We start from the raw sequence: 17,755 nt of genomic DNA, 5'->3' as shown, positions 1-17,755 counted from the left end.
GAAAGAGTGGGGCTGAGGCACAACTTGTGTATAAATACCATTTTGTATCATTCTGAATTTTGAACCATTTGAATGCCATTACAACTCAATACTAAAATTGAAGTAATAGAAAAGAGCAGGTGCTCTGAAGACAGTCTGCCTTGATTCAAGTCCCAGCTCTGCCGTCTATTAACTGTGTGTCTTGGGCAGATTGCATAAGCTCTCTGGTCCTCACCTGGTAAATGGAAATGATAAATCATAGTTCCATCTTTGCAGGATTGTGGTAAGAATGTTATGATTTGATACATGTGGAGTATTTAGAATAAGGCATACCAAATAGTAAGCAGTACTACTAGCTATTGGGATCATAAATTCAGAATGTCCAAAGCTAGGTTCATTTCCTTTGCTTCACCCTGGTGCATTCCTAATTTCATTGAGAGGCATCACCATCTTCTTGGTCATCTTAGGTGAAATGAAGTTTACTCTTAACCGTTTTCTTACACCTTCAATTTGAAGTTTGTCCAAGTCTTAATTCTGCTCTTACTAATTTTCTGGCATTTATCTAAATGCCTCTGTCCTTGCTCAGGCCTTATTAGAATATGTTCTCTAATGAAAAGTACTGCTTCTCCATCCTTACAACAAAATCCATCCATAATATTGTTGCCATCAGATTCCCATAAGTAGCTTAATAAATATTTTGTTTGGTTGAATTAAATTGTCAAATCTTGATGTGTTTCCACTTTATATAACTTTATTAAAAGCGCATCACACTAGGGAATTCCCTGGTGGTCCAGTGGTTAGGACTCAGTGCTTTCACTGCCGAGGACCTGGGTTCAATCCCTGGTCAGGGAACTAAGATCCCACAAGCCACGTGGTGTGGCCAAAAAAAAATCACACTGATGTTTTTAAAGGGGGATATTTTTACATATCCTTACATCAGAGAATTTGAGTTCAGTTAATTGCATGATTTTATGTTATATAAGATTTACCTTGGTAAAACTTTGTTTCCCAAATTATGCAGTATCTAATGTGCTATTGGAGCATCACATATGGGAGTAATGTCATATATCAGGTGCCTCGTTTCAATTGCCTGGTTAATTTTCAACACTGATGGAAATGGATTTTGGGGGGGGGGGTTGGGGTTTTTTTTACATCTTTATTGGAGTATAATTGCTTTACAATGGTATGTTAGTTTCTGCTTTATAACAAAGTGAATCAGTTATACATATACATATGTCCCCATATCTCTTCCCTCTGGCGTCTCCCTCCCTCCCACCCTTCCTATCCCACCCCTCTAAGTGGTCACAAAGCACTGAGCTGATCTCCCTGTGCTATGCGGCTGCTTCCCACTAGCTATCTACCTGACATTTGGTAGTGTATACATGTCCAGGATTTTGTTTATTTTAGTAAAATGAAATCTGTTAAATTAGGGGAAACTGTCATCCATTATTATTGTTTCTATTGTAGTATATTTTTTGGTTTAAAATGTTTGATCTTACGCCTTACCAGCTCCCAGCTGTTCCAGGTCCCAGCCATTTGAGTGGTCTTGGCTGAGACCCTAGACCCTGGGAACAAAGATGTTCTTTCCCACTGTACCACGTCTAAATTTCAGAGCCCCAAAACCAAAAAGAAAAGGAAAAAAAATTAAAAAATAAAATGTTGGACCTTAGATGTCAATTATTGTCTCAAACGAATTGATATGAGAACTATTATTTCATGGAATTATGTTTAGAGGTAGTAGTTAACAAAGATGTGCGTTTAAGAAAACCCAAATGTAGTAATTGTTTATTTTCCAGTAGAACTAAAGTGGCATGCACATTGTCTCATTTTACTTCTTACATTTGAGAGAAGATCGTGGTTTTCTGTAGACATGTATACTGCTAACAAGGCCAGGCATACAGGCAGTGGTGTAGAGCCAGCACCAGAATCACCTGAAAGGTGTGTTAAAATACAGAGTACTGGCCTGCACCTCTAGTTTGTGATTCAGATCTCAGATAAGCCCCAAATGTTCATTTCTACAAGTTTCCAGGTGATGCTCTGATCCAGGGACCACAATATGAGAACCATTATGGAAAAGGAATATATTTGAGCTGCGCTCTGAGAGCTAATGGTGTGCATCACTTCTCACATCCAAGTTCTAAGACCTCTGTTTGATGCGGCCTTGTTGAGAGTAATTTCTGCCATAGTAATCAGCAAATGCTACAAATCCAGACTCATTCTTTTTACAGAGAGCCAGTTGTTAAACATTTGCCTGCACCCTGCTAAGAGATCTAATCAGCAGACAAAGACGATGTTAGCAGCCCAACAAGTGAATGAATGTAGAATCCGGCGTACATGCCTAATTGTTATAGTGCTTGGAGAATAGCATAAAGAGGGACCTGGTAGTAGTGCCATGAATGAATGAATGACAGCCCAAACTTGAAGCCAACATCAGCGGTAGTCCCTCAGACAGGCACAGAGTAACACATTATTTTCTCAATTAAGCTGTTCATTGATTGCCCTTCAAAATGACTTTCTTTTCATCTAGATGGGCAGAAACTTTTTTTAAAAATCGTTAATGACAATTGTATGCTTCTTTCTTTAGGTTCAAATTAATGTCATTTTCCAAACCAGATAGTTTCTTTAGAAACATAGTCGACTACTATTTAAAAATTAAGAAATCAGGTGCACATGTCGCAAAGGTACAGTACTATACCATACCTTCCTCAGTTTCAGTATTCAGGGAACCTGCACAACTTCAGGGGACTTTCCCCTGCAGACTGTTAGGTTGGTTGGCTACACAGTCTCTGGGTTATGCAACTTACAAGCTTATGTTAGGAAAAAAAAAAAAAAGAATTAGTCTCATTGGAAAGACAGACCATTTCCAAGATAAACACTCAGCCATTCTTGACATGCTGTATGAGAAGGCACCACTTTTTTTTTTTTTTTTTTCTGTACGCGGGCCTCTCACTGTTGTGACTTCTCCCGTTGCGGAGCACAGGCTTCGGACGCGCAGGCTCAGCAGCCATGGCTCACGGGCCCAGCCGCTCCGCAGCATGCGGGATCTTCCCGGATCGGGGCACAAACCCGTGTCCCCTGCATCGGCAGGTGGACTCTTAATCACTGCGCCACCAGGGAAGCCCGAGAAGGCACCACTTTTTATCAGCTTCACAACTTTGAGCAAGTTACCTCACCACTTTGTGCTTCCATTTCATGGGGAGACTTGGAAGCAACTAATGTAAAGTGCCTAGTCGAGTACTAGGCACAGTGTATAATAATTGGTAATACTGAGGTTTAAGGATACTCTTCATGCTTGGATACCCAGATACTGAAGAATAAATACCCAAGTGCAAACACTGTTGCCCTACATGTGACTCTTACCATTTGTTCAAATGTGAAGTCTCTTTCTATTTTAGTGCATTTTTATTTAAATTACATACATAAGGTCCCCAACTTACGATGTTTCCACTTACCATTTTTCAACGTTATGATGGTGCAAAAGCAATATGCATTCAGTAGAAACTATGCTTCGAATTTTGAATTTTGATTTATTTTCCTGGGCTAGCTATATGCAGTAGGACGCTCTCTCATGATGCTGGGCGGTAGTAGCCTCAGGTCCCAGTCAGCCACACAATCACAAGGGTAAGCACCCCATACACTTACAACCATTTTGCACCCAGACAACCATTCTGCTTTTCACTTTCCGTCCAGTATTCAATAAATTACATGAGATAGTCAACACTTCGTTATAGAATAGGCTTTGTGTTAGATGATTTTGGCAAACTGTAAGCCAGTGTAAGTGTTCTGAGCATGCTTAAGGCAGGCTAGGCTAAGCTATTATGTTCAGTAGATTAAGTATATTAAGTGCATTTCTTTTAAGTGCATTTTTGACTTACCATATTTTCAATGGGTTAATTGGAACTTAAGCCCATTGTAAGTTCAGGAAGATCTGTAATTCGATTCAAAATACAACTTTACTTGATAAATTATTTTATAAAACATTCTTCTGAAAACTCTTATGCTAGTGCATAAATACCTTTAATCCCACTTGGCTTCCCATTCCTTCCACTCACGTGGGCACGAAATTTTTTATTAGCATCCACACTCCACAAATGAAGCATCTTTAGACCAGAGATATCAAAATGAGGTGGCCAATTGAATTTGTCTAGTTTTTTATTCCTATTCTATTGCACAGAATATGCCAACAAATACTTGGCAAAAAAGCAGGAGTTCACATAAGCAAAGTGAACTATTTATCTTTACTCCACTGAAATACCTTAAGATTTACAATTGAGATAGAAATACAACAATATCATTGTTAATGAGTCCTGAAGACATAAAGACAATCAAAGACAATTTAGAGCCACTCTTCTTTTAAGCCCCAAGTTTTTAAACTCTTTTTCTATAGCAAACCAAGAGACAATTGAGTAATGGCTTTGTTTTCACACATCCATTTAGAAATCCAAGAAAACAAAATCTCAGGTAATAGATGAGTGTAGTAAAACTGAATTACATAATAAAAGTAGTAAATGCAATTTATGTTCCTAGTGGAAAGGCTCACTGTTAAGTGGTTCACTTGCAACTTTTGTGAGTCATGGAGTATATAGTTCCCTAGGGAGTAGTGAGTGTTTGTCAATACTTGTCAGGACCCAGAAGGATGTTACACATTGCAGGTGGATAGGTAGGAGATGACCGTGACAGACTGTAAAATCGATGATATCTTAGTTTTATTCTGCAACAACTGGTGTGTCAATCACTGCTTTTATTTTGAAAGGGTATATAAACAAAGGACTCCTGGGCATCCCCCAGATCTCTGGCTTTAGGAGACAGCATGAAACACCAATTTAGAATACTCTTAGCTCTGCCATATTCTCTTCAGGCCCCATACACACAATACCATCTTAAAACCAAAGAATCTAAAAATATTAATTTCACAGTACTTATCTGTTAAAAGCCTGGGCAAAGCCTCACTTAATTCTGAGAAATATAAACCGAATTAAGCTCAGTGGTAACTCTTACCAAGTTCTGGGATCATCAGATTAGACATTGAAAGCTTTTGGGAGGAGAAAAGTGTAGTCAGTCTGAACTTCACTTATAATTGGGAAAAGAGAAGCCAAAAACAAGTTTCAAATCTGTATATCTCATATGCGTTCAATGATTTTTAGTAAATGTACCAAGTTGTGCAACCATCATTATAAGACTTTTCTCATAGAACTTTATTCCTGGGCTGTTTGGGAGAGAAATCATCTATTAAAGGCTGGCTACTGGTGAGAACAAACACATGCCATTTGTACAGTACTAGATACTCTTCAGGTTTTTTATTTTAAAAGTGATGGATAGGGCTTCCCTGGTGGCGCAGTGGTTGAGAGTCTGCCTGCTGATGCAGGAGACACGGGTTCGTGCCCCGGTCCGGGAGGATCCCACATGCTGCGGAGCGGCTGGGCCCGTGAGCCATGGCCGCTGAGCCTGCGCATCCGGAGCCTGTGCTCCGCAACGGGAGAGGCCACAACAGTGACAGGCCTGCAAAAAATAAATAAATAAAATAAATAAAATTTAAAAAGTGATGGATAATAGTTAAAAGCACGTACTCTAGAACCAGACAACCTGTCTTCAAATCTGTTTAGCCACTGGCTGTGCCATCTTGGGTACCCTAAGTGCCCAAATTTAGAGTTGTGAGTCTTAAATGAGTTAACGCATGCGAAGTTGCCCCATAGTAGGTGCTGTGCAATTCTTTGATCTTATTACTTGCATTTCCCTAGTGAGGAAAAGAAAGCAGAGAAAAATTACCTGAAGTCACAGTAATTCAGTGTCACACATCTAACAGGAGCTAGGATAAGCTGAGCAAGACTTACCTCCCAACATTATCTTTCAGGATATCACCACTGATAATTCCAAATTTTTTAATAAAATGCATCTTTTGGATGTCCTGTCCTAAGTATGCCTGAAGGACCTTGACTATCTATAACTGTAATCCAACTAGTATTACTAAATAAACTCTATATGTTATTCTTTTTTTTTTTTTTTTTTTGCGGTACATGGGCCTCTCACTGTTGTGGCCTCTCCCGTTGTGGAGCACAGGCTCCGGACGCGCAGGGTCAGTGGCCATGGCTCACGGGCCCAGCCGCTCCATGGCATGTGGGATCTTCCCAGACCGGGGCATGAACTCGTGTCTCCTGCATTGGCAGGTGGACTCTCAACCACTACGCCACCAGGGAAGCCCTATATGTTATTCTTAATACAACTCCCCTATCTTTAATTTACTTAACATACATTTATTGAGCATCTACTATTTACCAGACACTACTGGATACATTAAGGAAGAAATAAATAATACAGGGCCACTGATTTAAAGGAGCTTACAATTAGTGGGAGTTAAAGACATGTACTCAGGAAAAAAAAAAAAAAAGGAAGAAAGAAAGAAGAAAGAAAAGCAAGGAATAAAGGAGTAGGAAGTAAAATGAGTTAAAAGTGAAACTACCTACCTCCAGCTTCCCAGCTGAAACACTGCTTTAGAGTGTGCAGGACTTTAAAGGTATTAAACCTTTCAGTTACACTGCACCAAACCCCATCATCAACAATGACATACCTAGATCGATTGCCTAAGACTGATGTGTGACCAAGAACCAGTTCCCTAGTACAAATGAGTCTTTTTCTTTGCAACTGTAAAGGGAAAAGGGGGCCCATTATTAATATTTATAAATTCAATAAGGTCATTGTTCACAGAGCATTCATATAAAACCACTTAAAGAGTTGTATATGATGACAAAGGAAAAAGCAATTGACTACCACCTTCTCTATGTATATCTTTATATTAATGTTTTACTTAAAACTTCTAAATAATTTGAATATGTCCCCAAAGAAGTTATTATATTTCTGCCAGTCTTTAGCATTATCTTACAATTAATATTAAAAATTTTAACTTTGCACTTTCTATAAGCTAGATGTTTTGTTCTGCCTTTTAAAAAATCATTTCATAGGGATAGACCTCAAATGAACTATAGGAGGGGGGAATATTTGTTAGCATTTACTGAAGAGGAGATTGAAGTTTATTAGCAATTAAGTTACTTATCTAAGGTCAAACATTTAATAAATGCAAGACCAGCATTCAAATCCAGGCTTATCTGATTCTAAAATCTGTATGTTTAACCAGTAGTTGGTATTATTTAAGACCACTAACATCTGGCATGCAACTTTATTTAGAAAGTATTTTCCTTGTATATTGTTTCCTCTGTTGATTTTAGTGGTATCAAGTGTTGGGATAATTAAATGTGTAAAACACAAAAATATTGATTGGCACATCTAACATTTATTTTTTTAAAGATGATATCTGAAACAGGTTATTAAAAATTCCCGCACACGTGGACACTTTTAACTACTTAACACCAGAGAACTTCAGGTGTTTTCACAGCTCTGCAGAATGTTTTATATTGTTGTCAAATCACAAAAACATTTTATTCCATGTCGGCAAACAATGGAATAAGATTAGACTCCTGTGGTGAGAACCATGAAGAAATATCTAGACATTTTTCTGTTATTTTCCAGGCTTGACGTATTTGCAAATTTAAATATCAGTGCCTGGAAATTTAAGCAATCATCTTGCATAGGGACTATTAGGTATTCACGATCCTCCTTATAGTATGTTCCCATATTTCCCTTTTTGAGCCCTTTTTCCAATCTTTCGAGTCAACATCTCAGTATATTAGTTCTTTAATATTCGCTATTGATCCTGTTTTCTTTGTAGCTCCTGTTTCAGTTTGTCCTGTTTGCATCTTTGCCTAATGTAACACTTGTGTTAGATTGACAGCCACTCTTTAAAACCTTATAGCATCTACTTGCTAATTGCACCCAACTTCATTTTCAATTGTCATTTTCCATTTACCTCTTTCTTAATCTCTGTTTTTGTCCATTTTATGAATTTTCATAAGCCCTCTCAAATTGTTAAGAAGGCGGATGTAATGATTGTTGGACCTGTCCCTTTAAAGTTATAGAAGAGAAATTGAAGAACCATTGTCATCACTAGACTCCCTAGACATGACTATGTTAAGCATTCTATTTAATCCATTATTCCCACCTCTCCACTGAGCGTAATCATCTTCACAGTAATATCATTTGATGGACATCCTTCTGAAAAATGCAAAGAAAATGAGAGTATGTTATTAATTAACAAATTTCAAAAAGTGCAATGATCCTGCCAAGTTGGTTCTTCCTGCATTTATATGTATGTTTGATTCTGATAAGTATTACTGTGTAGTGCTTAAGAGTACAGAGACTGGGCTTCCCTGGTGGTACAGTGGTTGAGAGCCCCCCTGCCGATGCAGGGGACACAGGTTCGTGCCCCGGTCCGGGAAGATCCCACATGCCGCGGAGCGGCTGGGCCCGTGAGCCATGGCCGCTGAGCCTGCGCGTCCGGAGCCTGTGCTCCGCAACGGGAGAGACCGTAACAGTGAGAAGCCCGCGTACCGCAAAAAAAAAAAAAAAAGTACAGAGACCAATGATCCCCTAAGAGCAATGTCTAAAAAGTATATTTGGCACAGGTATAAGTTAGTTGTCTTTTGAATACAATTTGAAGTAACAGTATCTGAACAAATGAAACTTTAGTGGCATTTAAAATCAAATGCATAAATTATGCTTTGGGATTTCTACATACTGGGAAAATGTGATTGGATAATGATAAAATGTATTCATTTCCACTTCTCCCAATGGGAGAACAAACTTATTTTGTATTTTGTATTACCCAAGAAATAAAAAATGATTGTATCTCCTTGAAAATATCTTTTATTTTAAAATCAACTACTGGCCTTTATCTTTATTAATGTTAAGTAGGAGTATCTTTTCCCAAAAAGAGCTTATTGGAGTTTGAATTGTAACTCCTTTTCTTTAATAAATATAAAATTGGAGGATCAGTTATCTTTTTTTTTTTAATAGCGTGGAGACGATCAATGATGGAAATTTTCACATTGTGGAACTACTCGCCCTGGATCAGAGTCTCTCCCTCTCTGTGGATGGAGGGAGCCCCAAAATTATCACCAACTTGTCAAAGCAGTCCACTTTGAATTTTGACTCCCCACTCTATGTCGGAGGTAAGCGCTTTTCCAAATTCCGTGGATTCCCAAACCCTGTGATGCTCATCACAGACTGATCCTGAAGTTGTTGATGCCTGGTGCCATGGTCATTGATCAGTCATTGAAAGATGGACAGCAAGGATAGAAAAGAAAGAGCCCTAAATGGGCGATAAGAGGCCATGTTGTGACCCTGGCTCTGGGTCTAACAAAATGTGTGGTTGGAGTGGGGAAGGACATTAATGTTTCTTTTGTGTCTGTCACATACTAGGTGATTTAAACATCATATAATCTAATCTTACTATTCTGGTGTATAGGAAAAAGAAAGCTGGTTAGAGGTCAAATACAGACAATGAAGAAGATGGGAGTCAAGTGTGATGCAAACTGAGGAGCGCATGACCCACCCCAGCACTATTAAGGAGGCGAACACTACCAGCTTCAGTTAAATGTCGCTGTGCTGGAATGCCTCTACTGTCAGCTGCGAACTCATGTACAGGATAGGATAATTATTACTGAAATCAAATGAATGAATGAACAAATTAAATGTACAACTTGTATTGGGGCAGCAGGAAGTACATCTCTTTAGCTAAGACCTTATGGTGAATGAACAAGGGAGAAAGTCAGAAAGGTGGATCAGGGCCTGGAATGACAGAGTGAAGGCTCGACTTTATTTTTAAGCAGCGTGAAGGCAGATGAGTAAACAGATGAGGGATAGAGTCTGAGCAAACTTCTGAAGGAGCTCAGAGGAGAAGACCTGTGATGGAGAGAGCTTGTACTTTTACCTCTATCTGGAGGAGTAAATATATACTGGAGACAGAATTTCAACTTTCAGGCAAAGGACCAAGAAAGCATATGATTTTGAATTGAGTTGCACTGAATTAAATTACATTGAATTGACTGATAAAATTAAGTCATTTTACAGATAAATCAGCTAAAGTTTCTGAACAGGTCAATGTAACCAATTTCTTCACCATGACAGGTATTTTCATGAACTTCACATCATTCCAGAGCACTTCTGTTTTTAATAATTTCAGCAGTAGAAAATCTGAACACTGATATACTTTTGATTTTTTTTAAAGCAGTTAAAAGTCTTTGGTTCATTTCTGTAAATATTTATTGAGCACCTCCCATAAGCTGAGAACTAAACTAATAGGTGCATGAAGAATACAAAACTGAAAAAGAAATATCCCTTCTGTGCCAGGGGAGTGGGGAAGGCAGTCACATCTTCACGAAACCATAATACATTTGTAATAAAAGTATCTCATATTAAGTCCGTGCAGCAAGTTGACTGATCTATTTGCTTCATGGGAATCACACTGTGGGATTCATTAACAGGCAAAGGCCGTCCATTCTCGCCTGCATTACCATGAATGGCAGTTGCTTTGGCATGGGTGAAGCAAGTCACAGATGTTACCTGTGGTTGGAGAGAAAAGAAATTTTATTTACTAAGCATATGTTGTGTGCTCAATGCAATGCTGCTTTTACAGTCTTAACCCTCAGAGACTTTAGGAAGTAGGTATGATTTTTTGTTTTATAACCCCTAAGGGACTTCATGGAATATGTCCAAGTTGATAGAGACCTCGTTTGAGTTTAGGTCTGTCTAACCCCAAAGCCACCTGCATTGCCACTCACCTTCTTAACATGGAGCAGAAAAGGAAGCAGTCTAAGTTCTGTGGCTTTTCATTTATTTCTGGACTTGTCCTTCACTTGATTTTATTATGTTTTCATTAGAAATCATTTCATTAAATCTTTTAAGACCCCTTTAGAATGTGGAGAAAATAATAAGTACATAATGGGAATGCTTGGGCCAGAACATTTTTACAAAAAGGGGAAAAACATGTTTTAAATTAGTACTGAGAAGTGCTAATCCTTCTGAGGGTAGAGGGCCTGGAAGGATCCAGATGGTGCCTCTTCCCACTTCCAACCAGCCTCACTGCCAGAGAACACACTGGGCTCATTTCCTTCCCACTCAGAGGACAATCTCAAGGGTAATTCGGATTTTAAAAATACAATGCAGTCCTAAGACTGCAGCCCTGAATTCTTTATGGTAAAGGCAGGAGAACCTGAATTAGCAAAGGAGAGCAAGGTAAACAAGCTCTCTTTTTTCTCAAAGTCTGCAAACAGGAACACTCCCCAAGGAAGATGGCCCAAAGATGATGCACTCCATGCCTTAGGCCCTTGCAGGAGTATTTTCTAGCAAAACAGGGAGGCAGGTTTCCCTACCTTTGGGTTTTCAACTACCCATTATGTAGGCTTTACTTAATACAAAGCAATGTAATCTTTATGTTTTTTTCTGTATAATAGTCCAACCAGAACGTACATTACTTAAAGGGATTTTTTTTTTTTAAAGTAAAGAACTGCACATAGAGACCCCTCCGTGCACCACACATCTTCTTCTAAGGCCCCCATTGGACAGAAGACATCAGGGTTGACACTTTGTCCGTTTATTTTCATTTTGAAATATGTAGAGCTTGTTAAGGCTAAAAACTGTCTGCTAAGTTACCTATTGTTTGATAGATTGAATTCCAGCTATGGTCCATGGCATAGAGGAAAGGCTAGAGGAAAAAAAACATGGATCTACTTCTGTTTTTCAGTTAAGACTTAGTTCCCTGGTCAGAAGTCTACCAAGCACCTGAAAAGGTTGAGTTAAGATAGTTCTTGACTTCATGATATCCTACTGAAAGTAACTATATGTGTGATGTATCAACATTTTCATTTAAAAATTACTACAATCAAAGCTAGACCTTTATCATTGTTAGTTTGGGAATAGAAGGAACACATTTACTAATTGCTTCTCCCTGCTGTGGAACTTCATGGGTCTGTAGTTAGTCTTGACATGTGCACATATGTGTGTTGTGTGACTAATTGAAAACAGTCTTGGAAGAAGTCCTTTTTTAACCTCTGAAGAAAGGACCATAAATGTGTGGACATTGAAGTCCACATGTTTGGGCTTCCCTGGTGGTGCAGTGGTTGAGAGTCCGCCTGCCGATGTAGGGGACACGGGTTCATGCCCCGGTCCGGGAAGATCCCATGTGCCGCAGAGTGGCTGGGCCGTGAGCCATGGCCGCTGAGCTTGTGCATCCGGAGCCTGTGCTCCGCAACGGGAGAGGCCACAAAAAAAAAAAGTCCACATGTTTTGGATGGATGGGTATGACTATGTGAGAAGAACTTACCCCCAAACAAGGAATTCCCAGTCACTAGTCCTCTCCTGGAAATGGAACATTCCATCCTTTTGACCCCACTCTACAAAGCAACCCAGTTCCCAAGGCCAGAAACACACAGACTAAAAACTTGAACTCATGACCTTCAAATCCTAGACACTAATTCAGTACCTGTCAAAATGTGACCAGGACCACCTGCACCAGAGTCACCTGAGCTTGCATGTTAACATTGCGATTTCTATGCCCACACCTTCATTCTGGGTTAGAATCTCAGGTGAGGAGAGATGGGGGCCTGGGAAGCTGCCTTCTCAACAGCGCCCCTCTGGTGGCTCTTATGTATGACGGGCTTGGAAACAACTGGTCTGGTCCATACACTCATGTTACAGATGAGAAAACTAAGCACCAGAGAGGGGAAATGACTGGCTCAAGTGCACACAGGCCAAAAATACAAACTTTGACCTCTAGCCTAGTGGTTTTGTATAAGCGGCTATCTGACTTTGGTGCCTGCGACCTCGGATGGAGCTCCTTCAAATGGGAAAGGAGATGCTGCCACAAGGCAGCACCCAGAAAGTAGAGTACTGTGGTTCGTGGTCTTTATAACCAACAAACCCTCTAGAGAGTGAGAGCCCTGGTCTTTTCCAGCCTCGACCCTCCAACCAGTAGCTCAGAGTCCAGGTGCAGGGATGGTGTGAGTGCTGTGGGGTAAGGTCAGCTGCTCTAAAGGCCTTGACTCCCTCCCCTCCCCTGCAGCGACCTGGATGGTTGCCTCATGTAGGATCCCATCCAGCAACTATTTCAGGGTCTGGCTTAGGCCATGGAAAGATTCCTCAGTTTTGTCAGATAAGGATTACCAGATGACCGTCACTGGTGGAATACACACACACACACACACACACACACACACACACACACACACACACACACAAAGATTGCAAATTCTGGTTTTGGAGGAATTTCTTTTATAGTCCTGATTTCTTGGGATATGAAGGTTTCACTCTCAATTAGCAAAGGAAAAAAAAGGATGTAAATGAGGTGCTGTCCTGATTGGAAGCAGGGTGAGTTTTTCAGACACTGACATCCACGGCTGAGTTTGGGACATTGCCAGTGGTGAGCTGGACTAGCTGCCAGCTTAGAATTTGGCAGGACTGGGGTGAATGGTCCCTGTGAACCCCAGCTCTGCTCTCACCCTCTGAAAATCAGGGGACTGAACCATGACCTGAGATTGGGGAAGTTTGTGTCATCGGCTTAATTCTAACCCAGTCTTACTGGTGACACCGAGCATGTCGCCGAGCTCTCTGGGCCCTGGGCCCTTCATCTTTAAAGGGCAGGATTGGTCAGGGAATCAGTCTGGCTCTAGGCTTCTGGGCTGTGTGTCAAGGTTAGGGGGTGGGTGTGGAGGTAGAAGGGAGTACGAATCCCTCCCCCATTCCCAACCTTGCTTTTAAGTACAGTGGCCCTGATTTTAGGATTTATAGATTCATGCCTCCATATAAGGGTTTTTTTAATTTAAAAAAACAAAAACAAAACATGTTAGAAACTAAAGATTGACCGCCAGTGAACTAGGTTCTTTATTCTAGTTGTGCATTAGAATTGCCTGGAGCATCTTCCAAAAAAACAAAAACAAAGAAACACACATCCCTTCTCCCTCCCCCACTCCACCCAGTTAATCTGATCAAATCCGTCTGGGCTGAGGTCCCAAGCATCGGTATTTCTTCAAAGATCCAATATGATTCTGATGTGCAGCCAGGTTGAGAAGTGCAGGACGGGATGCTTGTGCTGCCTGGTTCTCCTAAAGCAGAGTCACGCAGACTCCTGCCTCGCTAGAAGAGCTAAGAGGGTCCGGGTGGCCACTGGCTGTGGAGCCACGGAAGGGCGTGACCTCTGACTTGGTGCTCCCCTGCAGGCATGCCCGGGAAGAACAATGTGGCCGCAGCTCTGCGCCAGGCCCCCGGGCGGAACGGCACCAGCTTCCACGGCTGCATCCGGAACCTTTACATCAACAGCGAGCTGCAGGACTTCCGGAAGGTGCCCATGCAGACCGGCATCCTGCCCGGCTGTGAGCCGTGCCACAAGAAGGTGTGTGCCCACGGCACGTGCCAGCCTAGCACCCAGTCCGGCTTCACCTGCGAGTGCCAGGAAGGATGGACGGGGCCCCTCTGTGACCAGAGGACCAATGACCCCTGTCTTGGAAATAAGTGAGTCTGGGCTGCTTGGTAGTTAAACCCACACACTCCAACCCTCAAAGCAAAACCCCAGAGAGGAAAGAAGGAAAGGGGGGTGGGGAAGGGAGAGAAAGAAGTCAGTTCATTAGCATTGTCTCCCTTATATTCCATCCATCATCCTCCCTCCTCCATTATTATCCTCTCTGCCTGACCCATTTCCATCTCTGCGGTCCTCCACTGTAGATGCGTCCATGGCACCTGCCTGCCCATCAACGCGTTCTCCTACAGCTGCAAGTGCCTGGAGGGCCATGGGGGCGTCCTCTGTGATGAAGAGGAGGATCTGTTTAACCCCTGCCAGGCGATCAAGTGTAAGCATGGGAAATGCAGGCTCTCAGGACTGGGACAGCCCTACTGTGAATGCAGCAGTGGATACACTGGGGACAGCTGTGATCGAGGTAAGCCAACCCAGCTGGGTACCGACCTCTATCTTGGCAAAGCAAGAGGGGCCCCTATCTTTGAACAGAGAGAGAGAGAAAGGAAGACACACAGAGGGGAGTGATATGAGGAATGCCAGGTCTTTGCACTATTTGTAGTTGCTGCTGTTGATTTACTTAACAGTGTTATAGGAAGGCACAGATGTGAAATGCTAAACCTCCATTGCAAGATATTATACACCCTTCACAAGTCTTCTCACACTTGATTTGCTATGAAATACTACTTTTCCCTTAGGCAGGAGCACATTTACTTTCCTTCTTTCTTACCTTTACCTGCTGTTCTCATCTGTACAGATTACTGATTCATCTTCTGGCACAGAGAAGACGGTACTAATAATTCTGCTCTAGTTTTAGGACAAAATCGCCTTTGACCTTAGAATCCACTGACTTATCACAGTAAATTATGCAGGTGAGAGGGATGGAAACAGGCTGACATTTCAGCCCACCTATTTCCTTCTCCTGTGTCTGCGTGATCAGAATGTGCTTTGCCTCCAGCTGGCAGGGATTTTGTTGTGTGTATCGGAGGGATGAGACGAGAGGAACGTGCCCATGGAGGCTTTTAGCAGATGTCTCTTTTTGAACTAGTTCATACTTGGGTAATTTATGAAGTTAGTGGAATGTTACTTGTATTAAGTAACAGATTGAACGATATTAAACTCCAGGTCTAATAAATTAAATTGCGTACTCTCTGAAACGGCGCCCTTGGTAAACAAAACCAGCTGTTAGTAGTGTAAAAACAGAAGATGTATATTTTTGCTATAAAAGAAAAGATTTAGGAATCCAATTTTCTTGTCAGCCTGAAAGCATAGTATTTACAGTCCACATATAAAGTATTCACTTTGCTCAAAATAAAGGCCGAAAAGAAGTGTTTTTCAAAGAACTGAAGGCTGTGCCACCAGGCCATAATATGGAACAGCATAACACTGAAAATAGCCGTTACAAACAGGAAGCGAAAGCAGTGTCTCCTGAACTGAGTTGTAGATTCACGGCCACTTCGCACGACTTACAGCGACTGCCCTTATACTGCTTGTGCTTTTTGTTCTTTTCTAGAAATCTCTTGTCGAGGGGAACGGATAAGAGATTATTACCAAAAGCAGCAGGGCTATGCCGCTTGCCAAACAACTAAGAAGGTCTCCCGGTTGGAATGCAGAGGGGGGTGTGCAGGCGGGCAGTGCTGCGGACCTCTGAGGAGCAAGCGACGGAAATACACTTTCGAATGCACTGATGGATCATCGTTTGTGGACGAGGTTGAGAAGGTGGTGAAGTGTGGTTGTACCCACTGCGCCTCCTAAACCACGTCCCTGGCAGCTTTGGTCTTTGGAAAATGTTGTATACTTCTTGACCCTGTTGGACTCACGAATGCTTCATAGTGGAAATAATTGAAATATATTGTAAAATACAGAACAGACTTATTTTTATTATGAGAATGAAGACTTTTTTCTGCATTTAGAAAAAAAAAAAAAGAAATGCTTGAACTAAAGCTTCCCCAACACTGGAGAAGTATAAAGAATGATACACCTGAAGGCATTAGAGCAATGATGGAAACCATGGTAACTTGGATTCATCTTCGTAACTTGCTGGAGACCAGCAGAAGCACATACCCAGGGGAGAGACGAGGTTCTCTCTGCTGATGTGAAGTTGCCCAGAGCATAATCCCCTGTGCCCTGGTTTGCATCTACGCAGTTCATGAGGACAGACCAAGCACATGTGTGTGAGTGAGGGTGCAAGGCAGATGAATGGAACTCCAGCATTCACAGCCAGAATGAATGGATGAGAAATATTTTGTGCAAAATATAAAGTATCCTGACGACCTGGGTTCCATTCATCAGAGGAGACGAGAGTGCTAAAATAAATTTTATCTTCTTTTTAAACGTCAGCATGTTAGCAGGAGAAGCACACAAAAGTGTTTATCTACCGTTTTCCAGTATTAATTTTTTGTAATATAAATGACAAAGGAGATGATAAAGAACCAATAGATTATTGATAAATAAATTAGTAATAATATGAATTTTTGTTTCTATGAGTTCTAAACAGCCCTATACAGTATTCGGTTTCAATGAGAAATATTTATTGTATCAAAGTACATTGTACTTAACATTCTAGGCCATCCTTTTGCTGTTTCTCAATGCTTTAATATATATTAATTTATAATTGTCCTGATATTTTTGTACATTTTCAAACTTAAAAATCGGGATTCTTTTGTGTTTTTTTTGGCAATAGTACTAACATAAGGTGTTATCTTGGGATAAATATGTGTTGATCTGTTTGTTTACCTTGACATCTGACCACTGGTGTCACTGACCTACTGGCCTCATTCAGGACACCTGCAGAGGGTATGTAAAGTCTATGCGTGAGACGGTCATTGTACAGAAAGAAGCGCACCTCTGCAGCGTGTCCTCTCAGAACAGAAATGGTGTGTAGCAATCGACACTAGAAAAGTAGATCTTTTACAAGTTAATTATTTCCTCGACTTTTTTTGCCCTTTTACCGCCGGTGGGGCGGGGAGAGAAAAGGCTGTAATGTCAAGAACTGTGATTTTTTTTTTTCCCAAACAATAAAGCTCCTTTATTACCTTAATGTTCCCATGTTAACATGTTTGCTGCTAAGTTACAATGTAGAATTGATAAGGATTTATAGTGGACTGTGCTCTTCCCTCATTAAAATCCCAGGGTACCCTGTAAAGATGCAGATGTTTCTTTCCAAAAACATTTATACAAAGAAAACTAGACGTACATGTATAATTCAGTGTGCTTTGTCTTTCTCCAGACTAATATCAGTTACACTACTGATGTTTGTAAATTAAACAGATATTTACTTCATTAACAGCTTGTTGGTTTTCTTAGAAACTGCACAGTATTTAGAGTCTCCTCCTTAAGAATTTCTTAATCGAGGTGATACCAAAAGAACAGGGAGGGAAACCT

The 17,755-nt window shown here is 40.9% G+C and overlaps 1 protein-coding gene across 1 annotated transcript in view; it reads left to right on the top strand.

Moving 5' to 3' along the window:
• Positions 1-16,282, top strand: part of SLIT2 (slit guidance ligand 2) — a 378,741-nt gene extending 362,459 nt beyond the window's left edge. The window contains 4 exon segments of the mRNA XM_007464483.1: positions 8,884-9,038; positions 14,082-14,373; positions 14,584-14,795; positions 15,885-16,282. Of these exon segments, the coding sequence (XP_007464545.1) occupies positions 8,884-9,038; positions 14,082-14,373; positions 14,584-14,795; positions 15,885-16,126 (901 nt within the window). The 3' untranslated portion in view covers positions 16,127-16,282.
• Positions 16,283-17,755: the final 1,473 nt, after the last annotated feature.

This window comes from Lipotes vexillifer, unplaced genomic scaffold (genome assembly GCF_000442215.2).
Source record: "Lipotes vexillifer unplaced genomic scaffold, Lipotes_vexillifer_v1.1 scaffold831, whole genome shotgun sequence".
In the NCBI taxonomy this organism is placed as follows: domain Eukaryota; kingdom Metazoa; phylum Chordata; class Mammalia; order Artiodactyla; family Lipotidae; genus Lipotes; species Lipotes vexillifer.
Note: the sequence above shows the minus strand (reverse complement) of the source record. Positions and strands in the feature narration are given on the sequence as shown.